This window comes from Panthera leo, chromosome C2, assembly GCF_018350215.1.
Source record: "Panthera leo isolate Ple1 chromosome C2, P.leo_Ple1_pat1.1, whole genome shotgun sequence".
In the NCBI taxonomy this organism is placed as follows: domain Eukaryota; kingdom Metazoa; phylum Chordata; class Mammalia; order Carnivora; family Felidae; genus Panthera; species Panthera leo.
The window spans coordinates 148,736,986-148,751,549 of NC_056687.1; the positions used below are offsets into that span (position 1 = coordinate 148,736,986).

General features: G+C 50.2%; 1 protein-coding gene across 12 annotated transcripts in view; it reads right to left on the bottom strand.

Moving 5' to 3' along the window:
* TRAK1 (trafficking kinesin protein 1) overlaps positions 1–14,564 on the bottom strand; it is a 124,600-nt gene that overhangs the window by 31,473 nt on the left and 78,563 nt on the right. For 11 of the 12 annotated variants that reach the window (XM_042955090.1, XM_042955082.1, XM_042955081.1 and 8 more), the window contains 5 exons: positions 12,314–12,390; positions 6,425–6,541; positions 3,227–3,327; positions 2,332–2,440; positions 469–547 (listed from right to left, as the gene is read on the bottom strand). In XM_042955090.1, coding sequence (XP_042811024.1) covers positions 469–547; positions 2,332–2,440; positions 3,227–3,327; positions 6,425–6,541; positions 12,314–12,364 — 457 coding nt within the window. In that variant the 5' untranslated portion in view covers positions 12,365–12,390. Of the gene's footprint in view, positions 1–468; positions 548–2,331; positions 2,441–3,226; positions 3,328–6,424; positions 6,542–12,313; positions 12,391–13,664; positions 14,015–14,564 lie in introns of those variants that run through there. The other variant, XM_042955087.1, reaches the window with a different exon arrangement.

Below are 14,564 nucleotides of genomic sequence, written 5' to 3' on the forward strand. Positions count from 1 at the left end.
TCTACTGAGTGCTCTGCTGAAGCTCAAAATATCGTTTGCCCTTTTGTCTTAACTTGTAAACTTATGATGGAGGGGACAGGGGAAGTACTTATTTGCAAAGCAGAGAACTCTGGCCTCAACTTTTGCACATCAGTCACGAGAAGCCAGTTTTTGCACATTAACACCGGAACTCCGTAACCGGGCTTAATTTAGGCATCATATAACTCCAGTATTCCAGTAGAAAGCCAACATCGAAATCAGACATCCGTCTCAGTGAGAAGAGAAATTAAGACAGTGCATGGATGACAACCTAGCACCCAATTTCTCATGAATCAGAGTGAGGGGTGCCTCTAGTTTTCAGAAAAATGTTACTGAACCCAAGCTGGCAGGGAGATGTGCTTTCTCAAGGGTGATGCAAATCTGTCTAGTCACAGTGATGCAGAAAATAAAAAGAGGGGGTAGGGGTGGAGCACGAGGGCCAGGACATACTCAGCTCCTTCACACAGTCGTTGACCAGCTGCTGTTCCTTCTCTTCGTAGGTGATAGTCTCCGTCTTTAGCTGGCAGGCCTGTGGACAAGGGTCAGGTCAGAGGCCCCACATTCACATCTGGACTGGTGGGGCGGGCAAGGCCGAGGCATAGAGCAAGGATGAACCTGGGTCTGGGATGCTGCCTTTGACCATCTCCCCATCTGTGATCCATTATACCCTCAAATCCAGAAAGGCCATCAGAATGCCCTGCTTAGTTAAGGAATCGGATGTTCAAAGCTGAAGAGATGAAAACGGTGTACCACCAGAGGGCGCCACACAAAGCAATATGCGTGCTACAGGAGCCACCCTTGTATCGATGTCTGTCTATTCGTTTGCGTCTGTCCCAGACCACAGACACAGACCCCTTTGTGACCCCAACAGTATCTAGGACTCAGCTCTGTCTACCACGGCCATTCTAAGGATGACCACAAGAATGGCTCACACTTGTTTTATGTGAGGCACCTTCCTGTGAGGTCTGACTTGGAGTTAGAGCTATTGTATTCAGCTTAGTAAACACAAGGTACAATAGGAAAGCACCAACATTCAGAAACCCAAGAGACAGGACTCGGGAGGACCTGCTCCAGGCTGAAAATGTGGGAAGAGATCCGAAGGTTTGAGGAAAATATCCCAGGTAGAAAGAAGGTACCTCTGAGCCCCCAGATCCCAGGGAGACACTATACTCCTGAACTGAGATGGAATCTGTGGCTGGGATCGGATTCCCTCTTGCTTTAGGTGGGCATTCTGACAGCTGAACTGCTGTGTGTCCAGGACTGGAACAGCAGTCCTGGCTCGGCCACTGGCTGGCAGAGAAAGCTTGGACAAGCCTCTTTGGCCACCCTGGGCTTGTATTTCCCACCAGTAAATGAGGACTAGAAGACCTAAGGTCTAAGAGAACATCACCTTCCTCATGATTAGCCCTGTTCAGCCAAGACATGAGGCTCTGTCCAACATGTGAGCAAGTTCAAGGTGGTCTGCCCTACTGGAGGGGTTTCAGGGACCCCTGGGCCAGCTAAGGTGGGCTTGCAGCCCTAACTCGACTAGCCATACCTCTGGCCACAGAGCATAAACTCACTGAATTAGGGCAAAAAGTACCAAACTTGCATGCCTCAGTGTTTCCAGGTAGGGGCAGTGGGTGAAGGGAAGTAACGGGAGGTTCAGGATCACAGAGCCTCACAAATCCTGGCTTTGTCATTCACTATCTTGCACCATGGTAGCAAATCAAACACTCTGCTGCCTGGGTCCCGGTTTTCTGGCTGTAAACGAGGAGCTTCCAGCCTTGCAGTGAAACTTGAAAAAAAAGAACACAGGCAAAGTGTCTGGCACAATGACTAGCCAGTCAGAAATACTCAAAAGCACGAGTTCCCAAGTGGCCTTGGCTCTACCTTTTTAATTGTCTAGGAAATAGGTCTCCAAGTTCTCATGTGCTATTTCCTTAGAGCATATCTGACCTGCGGCAACCTGGAAATGAGGCTTTCACCCTGGGCTTCCACGTAATTTCCACGCCAGAGCTGGAGGACACCATGGAGAGACCCCCTGCCCCCGCCACCGAGGGACCCCTGCCCTAGCTGAAGGAGGAGGGGCCCACCACTGTCACCCACCCTGAGGATCCCACCCGGATGGGCGTGTGCTGCCCGGAGGCCAATGGCCAGCACACAGACGTGGCTCGCCTGACAAGCGCTGGGTGCAGCTGGGAGCTGAGCGCAGGCGACTCTCCCACAGACTGTTGCCTCTGAGAATGGTGCTGTAGCCACGGCGGCTCCGGCCACACGAGGCCAAGGGGCCGCCACCCTCCAGCGGGGACGGGGGCAGGGAGCGCGCTTCACCTCGGATCGGAGCACGACGTTCTCCTCCTCAAGGTCCTTCAGCTTCTTCTGAAGAGAATCCAGATGAAAGTAGTTCTGCACGTTGGAGGATGACTCATTCCTCTTCAACCTGGGGGAGAGAGCACGGGCTCGCTCTGGGGAGAGACGTTTGTCCCCCGCAACCTGGCAAACCCAGGGAACCTCGGGGGGCTCTTCCATCGAGTGATCATGAAACATGCAGGTGTGACAGTGACCCCCAGGAAAACAGCACCCGTCGGCTCACAGACTCGCCACCCTCAGGACCCACATCCCAACCCTCTGTCCATCACTGGCATTTGCCACATGGCCTCAGAAGTCAGCAGGATCAACTGCTCAAAGCCTACACAGTTCTGGATGCCTGGAAGTCTATTTAATATTTGTAATGCACTTCTAACGTGCCTAGAACAGTTTTAAGTACTCTACTTGTACACTCACAACCCTATAAGGACTATCAGTCTCTCCATTTTACAAATGCAGAAGCGAGCAGAGTGCTTAAGTAACTTGGCCAAGATCACGCAGCTAGTAAAACCACAGAGCCAAGGTCTGAACTCGGGCCACTGGGCTCGAGAGTCCGTGCTCCTAACGTGAGGCTCTGCTGACCCCCAGAGAAGGCCTCACACCTTCTGCCCCAGGGGCCCACCATGGCATCTCTGGTTCCAGAACCCACCTGCCGGGCCCATGGCCAGGCCAGATCAATCAAAACTGCTAAATGTCCCGCTGAAATAGCACAATCAATCTGTTTGAGGCACGAGGAGATGCTCGGTCTGGGGAAGGCTGGGACTGGCTGACCTTCACGGCCGGCGAGGCGACCCTGCCGAGGCAAGTCCAGAGACCCTGGCAACAGCCAGCCGCCTGTGCCCCGGACGCAGGGACTTACGGGGTGGAGCACACGGACTCGGGCTCGCTGTCCTCTGCAGCACTGGCGTAGAATTGCAGCAACTCATCCTTCATGGACAGCTCATGCCGGAGCTGGGACACCTGCACAGACACAGGGGGGGACAGCTCATGCCGGAGCTGGGATACCTGCACAGACATGGCGGGGGACAGCTCATGCCGGAGCTGGGACACCTGCACAGACACGGCGGGGGCTCACATTCATCCCCGAGCACTGACAATGCCCCCGTCACGTTCCAGCACTTGCTGCTGGGGGGACGACGTTTCGTTCCTTACCAAAAGTGAACGCATGTAATTGATGCTGTGCTCGACAAAGAAAAGAGATTGCATTTGACCCCGTTTAAGAAAAATACAGTCCGTTATTTTTTGGACAGAAAGCCCTCTACCTAAATTTATAATTTTTACTTTGGTTCAGAGATGAGGTGAGAAGGGACTAGAAGGTTCCAGAATGGTATTTAGGGAAGGGGGGCAAGGCAGCATATGGGTTTTGCAAGTAGCCAGATGATCGGCTGGGCAAACGGCCAGAGAAAAAGATCCTGTTACCAAATGAAAAAAAAGAGGCCATTCACTTCTGCTGAAACAATGCCACCGCGGACCGGGACCCTGGCGATGCCAGCTCTGGGTGGGCAGCTACAAACAGCTTGTCACCCCTCACAGCCCCACCCTGTGACTGCTACACCCGCACAGGGCTCCCAGCCAAGCCTGGCCAGGCCTTGTTCTGTACTCAAGGATCACAAGACAGCAATTTCAGACACAGGGAGAACAGAGGCAGACATCAGGAAGTGGCCACACTGATTACTGCTAAGGCAGCTGTTGCAAATCACCTGATTTATACTTGACGTCTAAAATAAACAAACCTGTGCCATAAAAGTTTTCATTGCCCGTTTACCACTCAGTACGGAGGGACAGGGAGCTACTGCTGTAAGCAAAAATTAGGACAAAGTTTTCATTCTTTCTGGTTTCTAATCTGATTTGGGGTCCGTGGTTTATTTTTGCTTTCCTACACAACCGAGTGTTTATGACTTCCATGGAGAAGCAGACTTTATGTGCACAAAAGCTTTAGTTTCAATATCTAGACTGACAATTTAATAATATGCCAAAGGGGAACATATCACAGCTTTCAAATTCAAAGCTTTTCCAAGGAAAAAGAGGTATTTCCACTTCCCAAGAGTTGGATGCCATTTGTGTGAGGCGAGGAAGCCCCAACACAAGGGCAGGTGCGCGGGGAAGCAGCACGTGAGGGGCAATGGTTGACCATTTACTGGGTCCTGGGCAACATGTTCCTCTGCTCAGAAGACCAGGCTGAGGGGCGCCTGGGTGGCTCAGTCGGTTAAGCATCCGACTTCAGCTCAGGTCATGATCTCGCGGTTTGTGGGTTTGAGCCCCGCCTCAGGCTCTGTGCTGACAGCTCAGAGCCTGGAGCCTGCTTCACGTTCTGTGTCTCCCTCTCTCTGCCACTCCCCTTCTCATGCTCTATTTCTCTCTCAAAAATAAATAAGATTTAAAAAAAAGAAAAAAGAGGAGGCTGACCTGGAATGCTTTAATGCCTGAGGGAAGGGGAAGTCAGGCCATGGCCATTGGGGGCAAGGAAAGCAGGGGTCAACTTTACTTCTCCAAAACACAACCACATTTGACCTTATTGTCTTTCAAAAGATGCATATCTATTTCATCATATGAAAACAATTATTAAACCCAGACAACAATACCTGGGAACAGCTTTAATGAGGAAAAGGTCTGAATGCATCTAAGAGACACAAGTAAGGGCATCCCTTCCCACTTAGAAAGTTTCTGATAGAAAATAAGGGAGAAGAGAGGTGCCTGGGTGGCTCAGTCGGTTAAATGGCTGACTCCTGATTTCAGCTCAGGTCATGATCTCACAATTCTTGGGTTCGAGCCCCATGTTGGGCTCTGCGCTAACAGTTCTGAGCCTGCTTGGGAATCTCTCTCTCAAAAATAAATACATGTTTAAAAACAAAAACAAAAACAAAAACAAAAACAGGGGTGGCTGGGTGACTCAGTAGGTTAAGCGTCCAACTTAAGCTCAGGTCATGACCTAACAATTTGTGAGTTTGAGCCCTGTGTCAGGCTCTATGCTGACAGCTCAGAACCTAGAGCCTGCTTCAGATTCTGTGTCACCCTCTCTGTCTGTGCCTCCCCTGCTCACGCTTTGTCTCTCTCTCAAAAATAAACATTAAAAAAAGTAAAAAAAAAAAAAAAAAAAAAAAAAAAAGGGAGAAGAAACCAGGAGAAGAAGAATATCAAATGCAAGTCCTCACGGCTAAAATTCCAAATTAAAAGAACAGGATAATGGAAAAGAAACTACAGGGGCGCCTGGGTGACTCGGTTGGTTGAGTGTCCGACTTTGGCACAGGTCATGATTTCATGGTTTGTGAGTTTGAGCCCCGCTTCAGGCTCTGTAACAGCTTGGACCAGGGAGCCTGATGTGGATTCTGTGTCTCCCTTTCTCGCCACCCCTCCCTCGCTTGTGCTCTCTCTCTCAAAAATAAACAAACAAACATTAAAAAAATAAAATTAAAAAAGAGGTACAAAGTAGGGCCCGGCTCTAACTCCTAAGCCTTGTGACACCATCTGACTCTGCAGAACTTGCCTCCTCCTGCCCACACCATGACCTTCCGGGAAACCAGTGGTACTCCTCTGAAACCCGAGTCCCTGAAGATAAACCTACTCTACCCCCACCCTGACCCCTGATACTCTTTCGCCAAGATTTGTATCATGGAAATGACAGGGTTTCTATCATGACAACAACCGGCTACTTTTTGGGTCTGTTTTACAAACACGAAATTATATTGTAGGGAAGACTGTGCGATCACCGGCCTCCTCTGCAGCACAGGCTGGCCTCCTCCTGACCGGGCTCCCCGCCAGCCTGCCCACGCCCACCCCCCTCAGGACCCCCTGCTCACTGCCGTCTTAGCCCGTGTGCACTCCTGCCACGTGCTGAGGGTCTTTCCCAGCCTATGGAGGATGCGGACTCTTGGGAGACGGGGACCATGAGGGCTGCTCCTACCCAGCTGGCGCCGTCCACACTGTCGGAAGGAGGGTCACGAACAGCAGGCGCAGCGGGAAGGCGGCTTTCTGCCTCCAGGTGGCCACTTCGGAGCAGGCAGGTCTAGGGGGCCTGAGCCCGAGCCCACCCGGCCCGGCCTTCGCCACAGCTCCTCACCTCCTCCCTGATGTGTTCCACTTGCTCTTCCAGAAGCTCGTTCCTCTCCGTTAGTGTCTTGTTCTTCTTCAACAACGACTGGCCGATCCGAGCAGCCAGTTCTAAATCCCGCTCTTTCTATGAAAGGCAAGAGTGAGAACAGACGTTCAAAACACCTGCGCTTCCTGAAGGAGCCAAGGGTGCTGCGTGTCAACTGAGGAAAATAGGGCATTTAGAAATGCCGAAGGAATGAATCACTCGCCATCCGCATACCAGCATTCGATACCTGTTCAGAGAAGGGGGGCGCTCTGCCCACAGAACGCGCAAGAGCTACGCAGACCTCTGGCAATAGGAGAGACCCTTAAAATCCCAGGAAAACAAGTCTCTGTTCCTACCAGAGAAACATGCTTCCAAAAACATTTCTCTGCAGCAGCTTTGGTATTTGTGAAATCCTTAAAAAGCCGGTCCCTAAGTTTCCTCAGGGAGGTGCCATCAGTAAAGAGGCAGACACCGGAGGTGTTAAGAAAGTTGTAACAAATAACTTCAGGTAACTTACTTAACGGGTAAGTTCAACTCCCATTCTTGACATGACTACTTTCCTTATAAAACTGAACCAAAAGCCTATTATCTCCTGATTGGTGTCCCATCTGAACAGGTGGCAAAGGCAACTGCGTACATGGCCTCGGGCCAACAGCTTCCACTTAACAAAGGTCAGGTAGACTCCAGATTAGCTTTTTATAAACCGTCAGTAGGTTGAGAATCATTTTTGTAATGGCAACTGCTATTTTGTTTTAAATGAAATTCAACGGCACAAACTTGAAATACCAAAGTGAATTCCACGTGATAAGGGTATTAATTCATGTTTACGCTTTTGCTTGTCACGTATTTATGTAGGTGAGTATCAAGTCACAACCTAAGGTGCATTTCTTACAGTGGGTACCGGTCGAGTTTAACTGCTCCGGGCAAACCCTTCTCCATGACTGTAAGAGGTCAGGTTCTGCCCCAACATCCTCGGGACCCAATTCCCTCATCTGTTCTCTCATCTTAGATGGCGAGGGGAGGTGGGGTTACCCTTGGAAAAGTCTTCTAGCATTATGATTCAGAGGTGAACGATATTTAAAAACAAAAAAAGGAAATCAAAGGCAGCTTTTACTTCTAACTTCTTACATCTACACCAAATTATTCTGTGCATCAGCAGCACACCTGCCCTGCTTCTCACGGGAGTTTCACCGAAATATGAGGCAAGCGCTGGAGGTCAAAGTACGGTCTGGGAGAACTCCGGATTTGACACTCTCTCTTGCACAGATGGTGGTCCCTCTCCCCTTGGTCTTCGCAGTCCTAAAACCTGCAACTGTTATCACCACTGCCCCAGAAGCCAGCTGGGTGTCACATCAAGGGCCAAAGATACGTCCAACTTATTCCCACAATTCGTGCCTCCTCCTGTGCCTGCCAAGGAACAAAGGGGACCAGCCCAATGAGCTGCACAATGAGCTGCCCAATGAGCTGAGACACTCCTCTCTGTGGACTTACCCACGCTGGTTACAGCGTCTTCCAAGGAGGGTCCCTAGCTCCACAGGTGTGCTCATCTGGTCCCTGGGGGAAAGGACCTCAAGGGACTGCGGGAGGGAACCTAGCTCTCCAGGCCGACTCAAAGCGAGCATTTGGTGCAGGCAGTTTCGGCCGGCTAAAACTCAGTTAAAACTGGAGTACCAGTGTCCATTTGGAAGCATGGTCTCCACGAACGTAACGCAAGTCTACTAAATCCGCCCACCGGAACGAGCTCTCACGCTGAATACCCAGCTAGCACTTCACGCCCATTGGCCGCTGTGCCGTCATCACGCGTCCATCCCGGCGCGGACCGTGCTGAGTTCCAACAAGCACAGGCATTCCGTACGCCCGGGGCCATGTCCTGTGGGCAGACCCCACGGCACACAGATCGAGCAAAAATGGTCATCATGGAGGTCCGCTGGGCAAGGCCAGCTGGAGCACCCGAAGGACGGCGAGGGCTTCCCACGGCACACAGAGGCCAGAGCTCAAGGGCAACAAGCAGGGGAAGAAAAACCAATGAGCTGTGCGCCCAATGAAGCCCCTCGCCCTCCGCCATTACACGGCAAACCTCAGACCCGGGGGCCTCCCTGCCCTGCAGCTGGGCGGCCCTCCCCTCATCTACACCAAAGATCTCATCTTTTTTTTTTTTTTTCAAAGATCTCATCTTTAGAGTAACATAAAAACTCTCTGCTGGGGAAAAAAAAAAAAAAGACAAAAAGTAATGGTAAAAATATTTATGGAGGAAATGAAAAAATTAAACAAGTTACATGGTGCCTAAAGGTTATCTAAGGGAGGGTGCCTGGCTGGCTCAGTCACTAGAGCAAGGGACTCGATCTCCGGGTTGTAGGGTCAAGCCCCACATTGGGTGTAGAGACTACTTAAAAGTTATCTAAAGGTAGTTCATCTACAAGTTACAATAGTAAAAACTTACTGTAGTAGAGCTGTGTTTTCTTTCCTAAGGGGACAGACGGGTTGGGTTTCTTCTGGAGAACCAAAGGAATGAAAGCATTCCTATTTATTACAACCCGCTGACATACGGTAAGTGTTTACTTCTAAAAACAGGAAAACATCTAGGCTATGACCACTGGGCTAAACGACAGTGAGAACGACAGGTTACAAATAAATCATTTAGGCCCTTGGAAATCAACGGTGAAGAAAGCCGGTTCCTTCCTTCCTCGGGAAATGCAGCCACGTGGAGCTCATTCCAATTGCCTGTGCTTTGCCGAAAAGGATTGTGACGTGGCTCAGCCCCTTTTGCCGGTCGGTGGCACTCGTGCTGTCTGACACAGCCCTCGGGATGGAGAGCAACAAGCCTCCCACACTGAGCAGCTGACTCATCTCATTCACCGATCTCAGGATAAAACGCATGACTAAGGGACCCTCGGAACAGCCCTCTCCAAAAGGTAAATCCGGCGCCAGGATGCCAAGGCAAGCTGCGGAATCCTCTTTCCCGTGGCGGCGAAGCAAGAGCTCCCCTCCGCCCCCCTGCCGATGGGCTGTGCTCTGGCATCCCGTGCACACCCCGCCGCCTCCCTCCCCGGCACCCTGCCTGCGGATGGCAGGCCTGCAAACCAAAGCAGATGATCAGAGGAAAGGGAACGAAAGCCAAGCCGAGCACGGTACAACTGTCACGTGACCCAGGCCGGGAGACTTTAACCCGGGAACCACCTAGTTCCAAGGAAAGGCAGTGACTCAGATGTGGCTCTTATCAGGACAAGAATGGCATTATGAATAAACCAGAGACACCCAGACCACTGCCATGGTGAGCTGCTAAAAATAAAACAGACAAGGCACAAGAGAGCCACCTGAGGAAAGCGCCCCACAAGCCTTCTTTCCAACAACTCAGCTTTTTAAAAGGATGACGGCAGGAGACAGGCTGGGGGAGGGGAACTACTGACACCCAGTATCCGGTATCCGCACGAAGGGCTGTGGTCCCCGGCCTCTTCGGAAGCAAGCCTCAGACGTTCGAGCGGAGACAAATCTCGCCCTGTGGGGGGATCACGTGGCACTCTAGCTCACGCCTGGCAGGAGCCAAGAACTGCAAGCAGTGGGCACTCACAGAGGCAGCATCCCAGAAAAAGTACGAAACAAAACGGAGGGAACTGCAAGAGGACTGCTGTGCTCACGGGGCTCGTGGGGGGGGTGGGGAGGCGGGCTGTGTACAGACCACCTGGGGCCGTGGTGACGGACGGCTTCACAGGTCCCCATGAGCCAGGGAAAGATGGGGCAGGTCCCTGGCGACAAGTTCGAAGGGGTTTCAGAATGTGGTCCGTAGGTGGCTTTTGGATACCACAGTGAGGCCTCCTAAGTGTCTCCAAGTGTGGGGGGTGGGGCAAAGTGGTCAGCAGGCTTGGGATGGGGGCAGCTGCAGAGAAAAACAAAACCTCACCGCTGAGGCTCTGGGGGCCGGTGGAGCGGAGTGGCCTTGGAATGAAAAGAAAGGTCTAGACGTAGCCCCCTGAGAAGACCGGAGGGCCAATGGTGGCAGATGCTGGAAACACAAGGGGGTCCTGACAGCATGGCACAACCGGGGAGGGGAGGGGGGATGTGGAATGGACACAGTGGGAAAGGTTCCGTGATGAACCATTTTCAAAAGCCAGTGGTGCCAGGGCACCTGGATGGCTCAGTCAGGTGAGCGTCCGACTTTGGCTCAGGTAATGATCTCACAGTTCGTGAGTTTGAGCCCCGTATCGGGCTCTGTGCTGTCAGCACACAGCCTGCTTTGGATCCCTGTCCCCTTCTCTCTCTGCCCCTCCCCCACTTGTGCTCTCTCTCAAAAATAAAATAAACGTTACAAAAAATTATGGGGCGCCTGGGTGGCTCAGTTACGTGTCCAACTTCAACTCAGGTCTTCTCTTGAGGTTCAGGAGTTTGAGCCCCACATCGGGCTCTGTGCTGACAGCCCAGAGCCTGGATCCTGCTTCAGATTCTGTGTCTCCCTCTCTCTCTGCCCCTCCTCCACGTTCTCTCTCAAAAATAAATGTTAAAAAAAAATTTTTTTTTAATAAAAAAAAAAAGCGGGGTAAAAAGACGCCTCTAAAAACTCTGGGTCCCATCACTCCCACTCAGCCCTGTGTTTCAACCTTGTCCCACGACCGGCCGAAAATGACAACCATGATTTCTGCATTTCCCACATGATTCTACTCTTTTCCTGGAGAAGGGCTAATGAATAAGAACATGACCCAAAGTCAATCCCAGTTCCAGAGCAGAAACGAGGGTCTAAGTTAGCACCTGTGCCGTTGAAGGCCTGGTAACATTTAAAGCTGGGCACTTATTCAATATATACTTTTTTTTTTTTTAATTTTTTTTTTTTTTTAACATTTATTTATTTTTGAGACAGAGAGAGACAGAGAATGAACAGGGGAGGGTCAGAGAGAGGGAGACACAGAATCCGAAACAGGCTCCAGGCTCCGAGCTGTCAGCACAGAGCCCGACGCGGGGCTCGAACTCACAGACCGCGAGATCATGACCTGAGCCGAAGTCGGCCGCTCAACTGACTGAGCCACCCAGGCGCCCCTATACTTTTAAGAACCTACTGTGTTCTGGCCGGTCCTAGGCATGGGGGTCCACACATGCTACTCATCTGTTTGTAGAGGTGTGCACAGCACCGGGATTCTCAACTGCCAACAGAATGCTAAGGAGAAACTGAGAAAACCAGTCTCTAAAATACCAGCAACTCATCCAACCCTAAGCAAGTTTCCTATATTTTTCTTTCCATGCTGATTTTATTTCTATGCTGCATATTATTCCCTTAACCTGATGGAAGTGGTTTTTTTTAAATATATAGATATGGATAATGATGTATTTTTCTGACATTTTTAGACACCCTTAAAATATAGTATTACAATACAGTTTAAAGGTTTTTAAAAAATCTTAAACTTTGGGGTGCCTGGGTGGGTCAGTCAGTTAAGCGTCCGACTTCGGTTCAGGTCGTGATCTCACGGCTTGTGAGTTCAAGCCCCACACTGGGCTCTGCACTGACAGCTCAGAGCCTGGAGCCTGCTTCAGATTCTGTGTCTCCCTCTCTCTCTCTGCCCCAACCCCATTCATTCTCTCTCTCTCTCTCTCTCTCAAAAATAAACATTAAAATTTTTTTTTTGTAATTTAAAAAATCTTAAACTGGCTATTCTAGCAAGTAGTCCTATTTTATATCTTTAATACATTCCTTTTAAAACCTAACATACCTTGTACAAAGTTATAGCTACAAAGACTTACATAGCTACCAGTTCAAAAAGTAAAGCCATTGCATTATACCCTGAGAGGGCCCAATTCTGGTAATTCTTCACTCAGACAGACAATAATGTATTCTTTAATCAATTTAATCAATCATAAATGGCCCTTTGCCTCCCAGGAAACACTTACCTCCTCAAGAAGCCGAGTGACAGCATCTATGTCATTATACGTCTTAGTCATCTGGCCAACTCTTTCAGCACATAAAACTGCAAAAAATAAAAGTGGCAATGAAACGACAATCACTAACCGGCCAAACAAATGACCCACCAAAACAGGTGGCCCTCAAATTGTGCCTGTGGATCGGGCACAAAGGGTTGTTGGTTTTGCTGTGTTCAACCCACACTGTGCTGGGCACCACTGGATTTCATTTCCGGGGAAGAGCGCCAAGGAGGACCGAGAGAGGGGTAACTTCCGAGAGAGGGGTAACTTCCAATCCTGCAAGGGTTTGACACTGTGTGTGTGTGTGTGCGCGCGCGCGCACTCACGTGCATGTGCACACTTAGAGGTGACACTACGGACGAGGCGCTGGAGTGGAAAGGGGTCTGGCTGCATATAAACTCAGCAAACGGAAGTGGGTCAGCAGCACAGCCACCAATGTGTGACTTACCAGAACGAGAGGGTGTAGACCTCACTAACCATAGAGACCCAACCACATGGACAGAGTGGGATCCTTCAGAAAGCAGCTGGTGGTGCAATTATTAAATAACACTCTTAGCTGATAATGACATGATGACAAAGCTCCTCCCCTCCCCTCCCCTCAATTCTACGGCTAGGAGACCAGTTTCTACACCACGAAAACCAGGGTAGTAGATTCTTCTTTAATCAACACCAAAAAGACTATTACTGCTATACACAAATACGCATACGTACACAGAGTGATATTTCATCATATATATAATTTACTGTGGTCATAAGAGGCTGTATGTAGGCCACTTTAGAACTGACCGTCTTTGTTCTCCTGTGGGGGGAAAAAGGTCATGTGATGAAAGAATGCTTTAGTCTGCGGAAAAACCTCAGGGTTGCTTTATTTAAATAGATGGCAGGGAATCGATTTGCAATTCGACAAACACCAAGAAGGTAGCATAGGCTTTATTCTGGGGAGGAAGGAATGAATGTAAATGGGTTGAGGACCCAAGTGTAAAAAATTATAAACTTGCCACTTTTGCAAGAAGTAACCTCATAGTAACTCTTTATAACGACGACGACTCTACAAAATAATTCTTGGTGAGGACTTGGCGAAGCTCTCACAATGACCCACATTCAGTAGCAGCCCAAGCAAGGCATTTGGAAATTAAGTGGGTTACTCAGCCAACCTAACACTGCTAGTAGATTCTCCGACTGGAATGCAATAGGTCTCTAAATATTTTATCAAACCCAAGTAAAGATCGGCCTCGTGAATGGGCTCGGAGGAATCCGATCTGTTGGAATGATTTTCTAGCTGAAGGAGCCCCGAAATCTGGTTCCAAATCTGAAATCCTACCAGCAAGGCCTTCCGGAGCCAGGAGGCGGGGCCCCTCCCTCTGCCGCCTTCACCCTGCACTCGATGAGAGCTGAGGGGGGCGGGGGCGGGGGCTCGCCTCAGGAACTCTCCTTCCTCCCCTCCAGGGGAGCTGCCTGGCTAGGGGGATTTGTAAGGGTTGGTTTACACCAGAGTTTAATTTGATGGAGGTGGAGTCCGGCTCAAATTGCTCTAAACTGTTCCCTTAGCCCTGGGTCAGGAAAAATCCCTAAGTGAAGATTCCTACGCCCCGACAGGAGTTAGTTTTCATGCTGGACAGCTGTGCTGGGCTGTGGGCGCTCAGATAAAGATGCAGGAGGCCCCCCCCTCACCGGCTCCCGGGTCGACTGGAAACAGACCCCCTTCCCCCTTCCCCCTTCCCCACCCCCACCGCAGTCACAAAAGGCCTCTGTGCTGAAACCGGGATTATGACTGGGGGCCTGCTTAGTGCCCCCCCTTGCCTTCGAGGACCACGCCCTCTGCTGTTGGGGAGGAAATTTACACCGGGCTGCACCTTAACTAATCTGGCCCCATGTCACCCTAACACGAGACAGCATGATTCGGCGCTGCTTTTTTTTCTCCGGGATTGTATTAATTAGAAATTACACTCACATTTTGTACGCTAATTTTTTGAATTGAGGTCACTGTAGTGAATCGTGTAGATAATGACATGCAGATGCAAGAAATAATACAGAGATCCCTTATACCCTTTACCCCGTTTCCCCGCAGGGGTAACATTTGGTAAAATGATATTCCAGCCAGGGCACTGACATTGATAAAATCCAGGAATCTGACTCCGATTTCCTCAGACTAACTGGTGCTCGTCTGTGTGTGCACGTGTGCCTGCGTGCTCCTGAATGACGAACCTCTAACAATTCTATC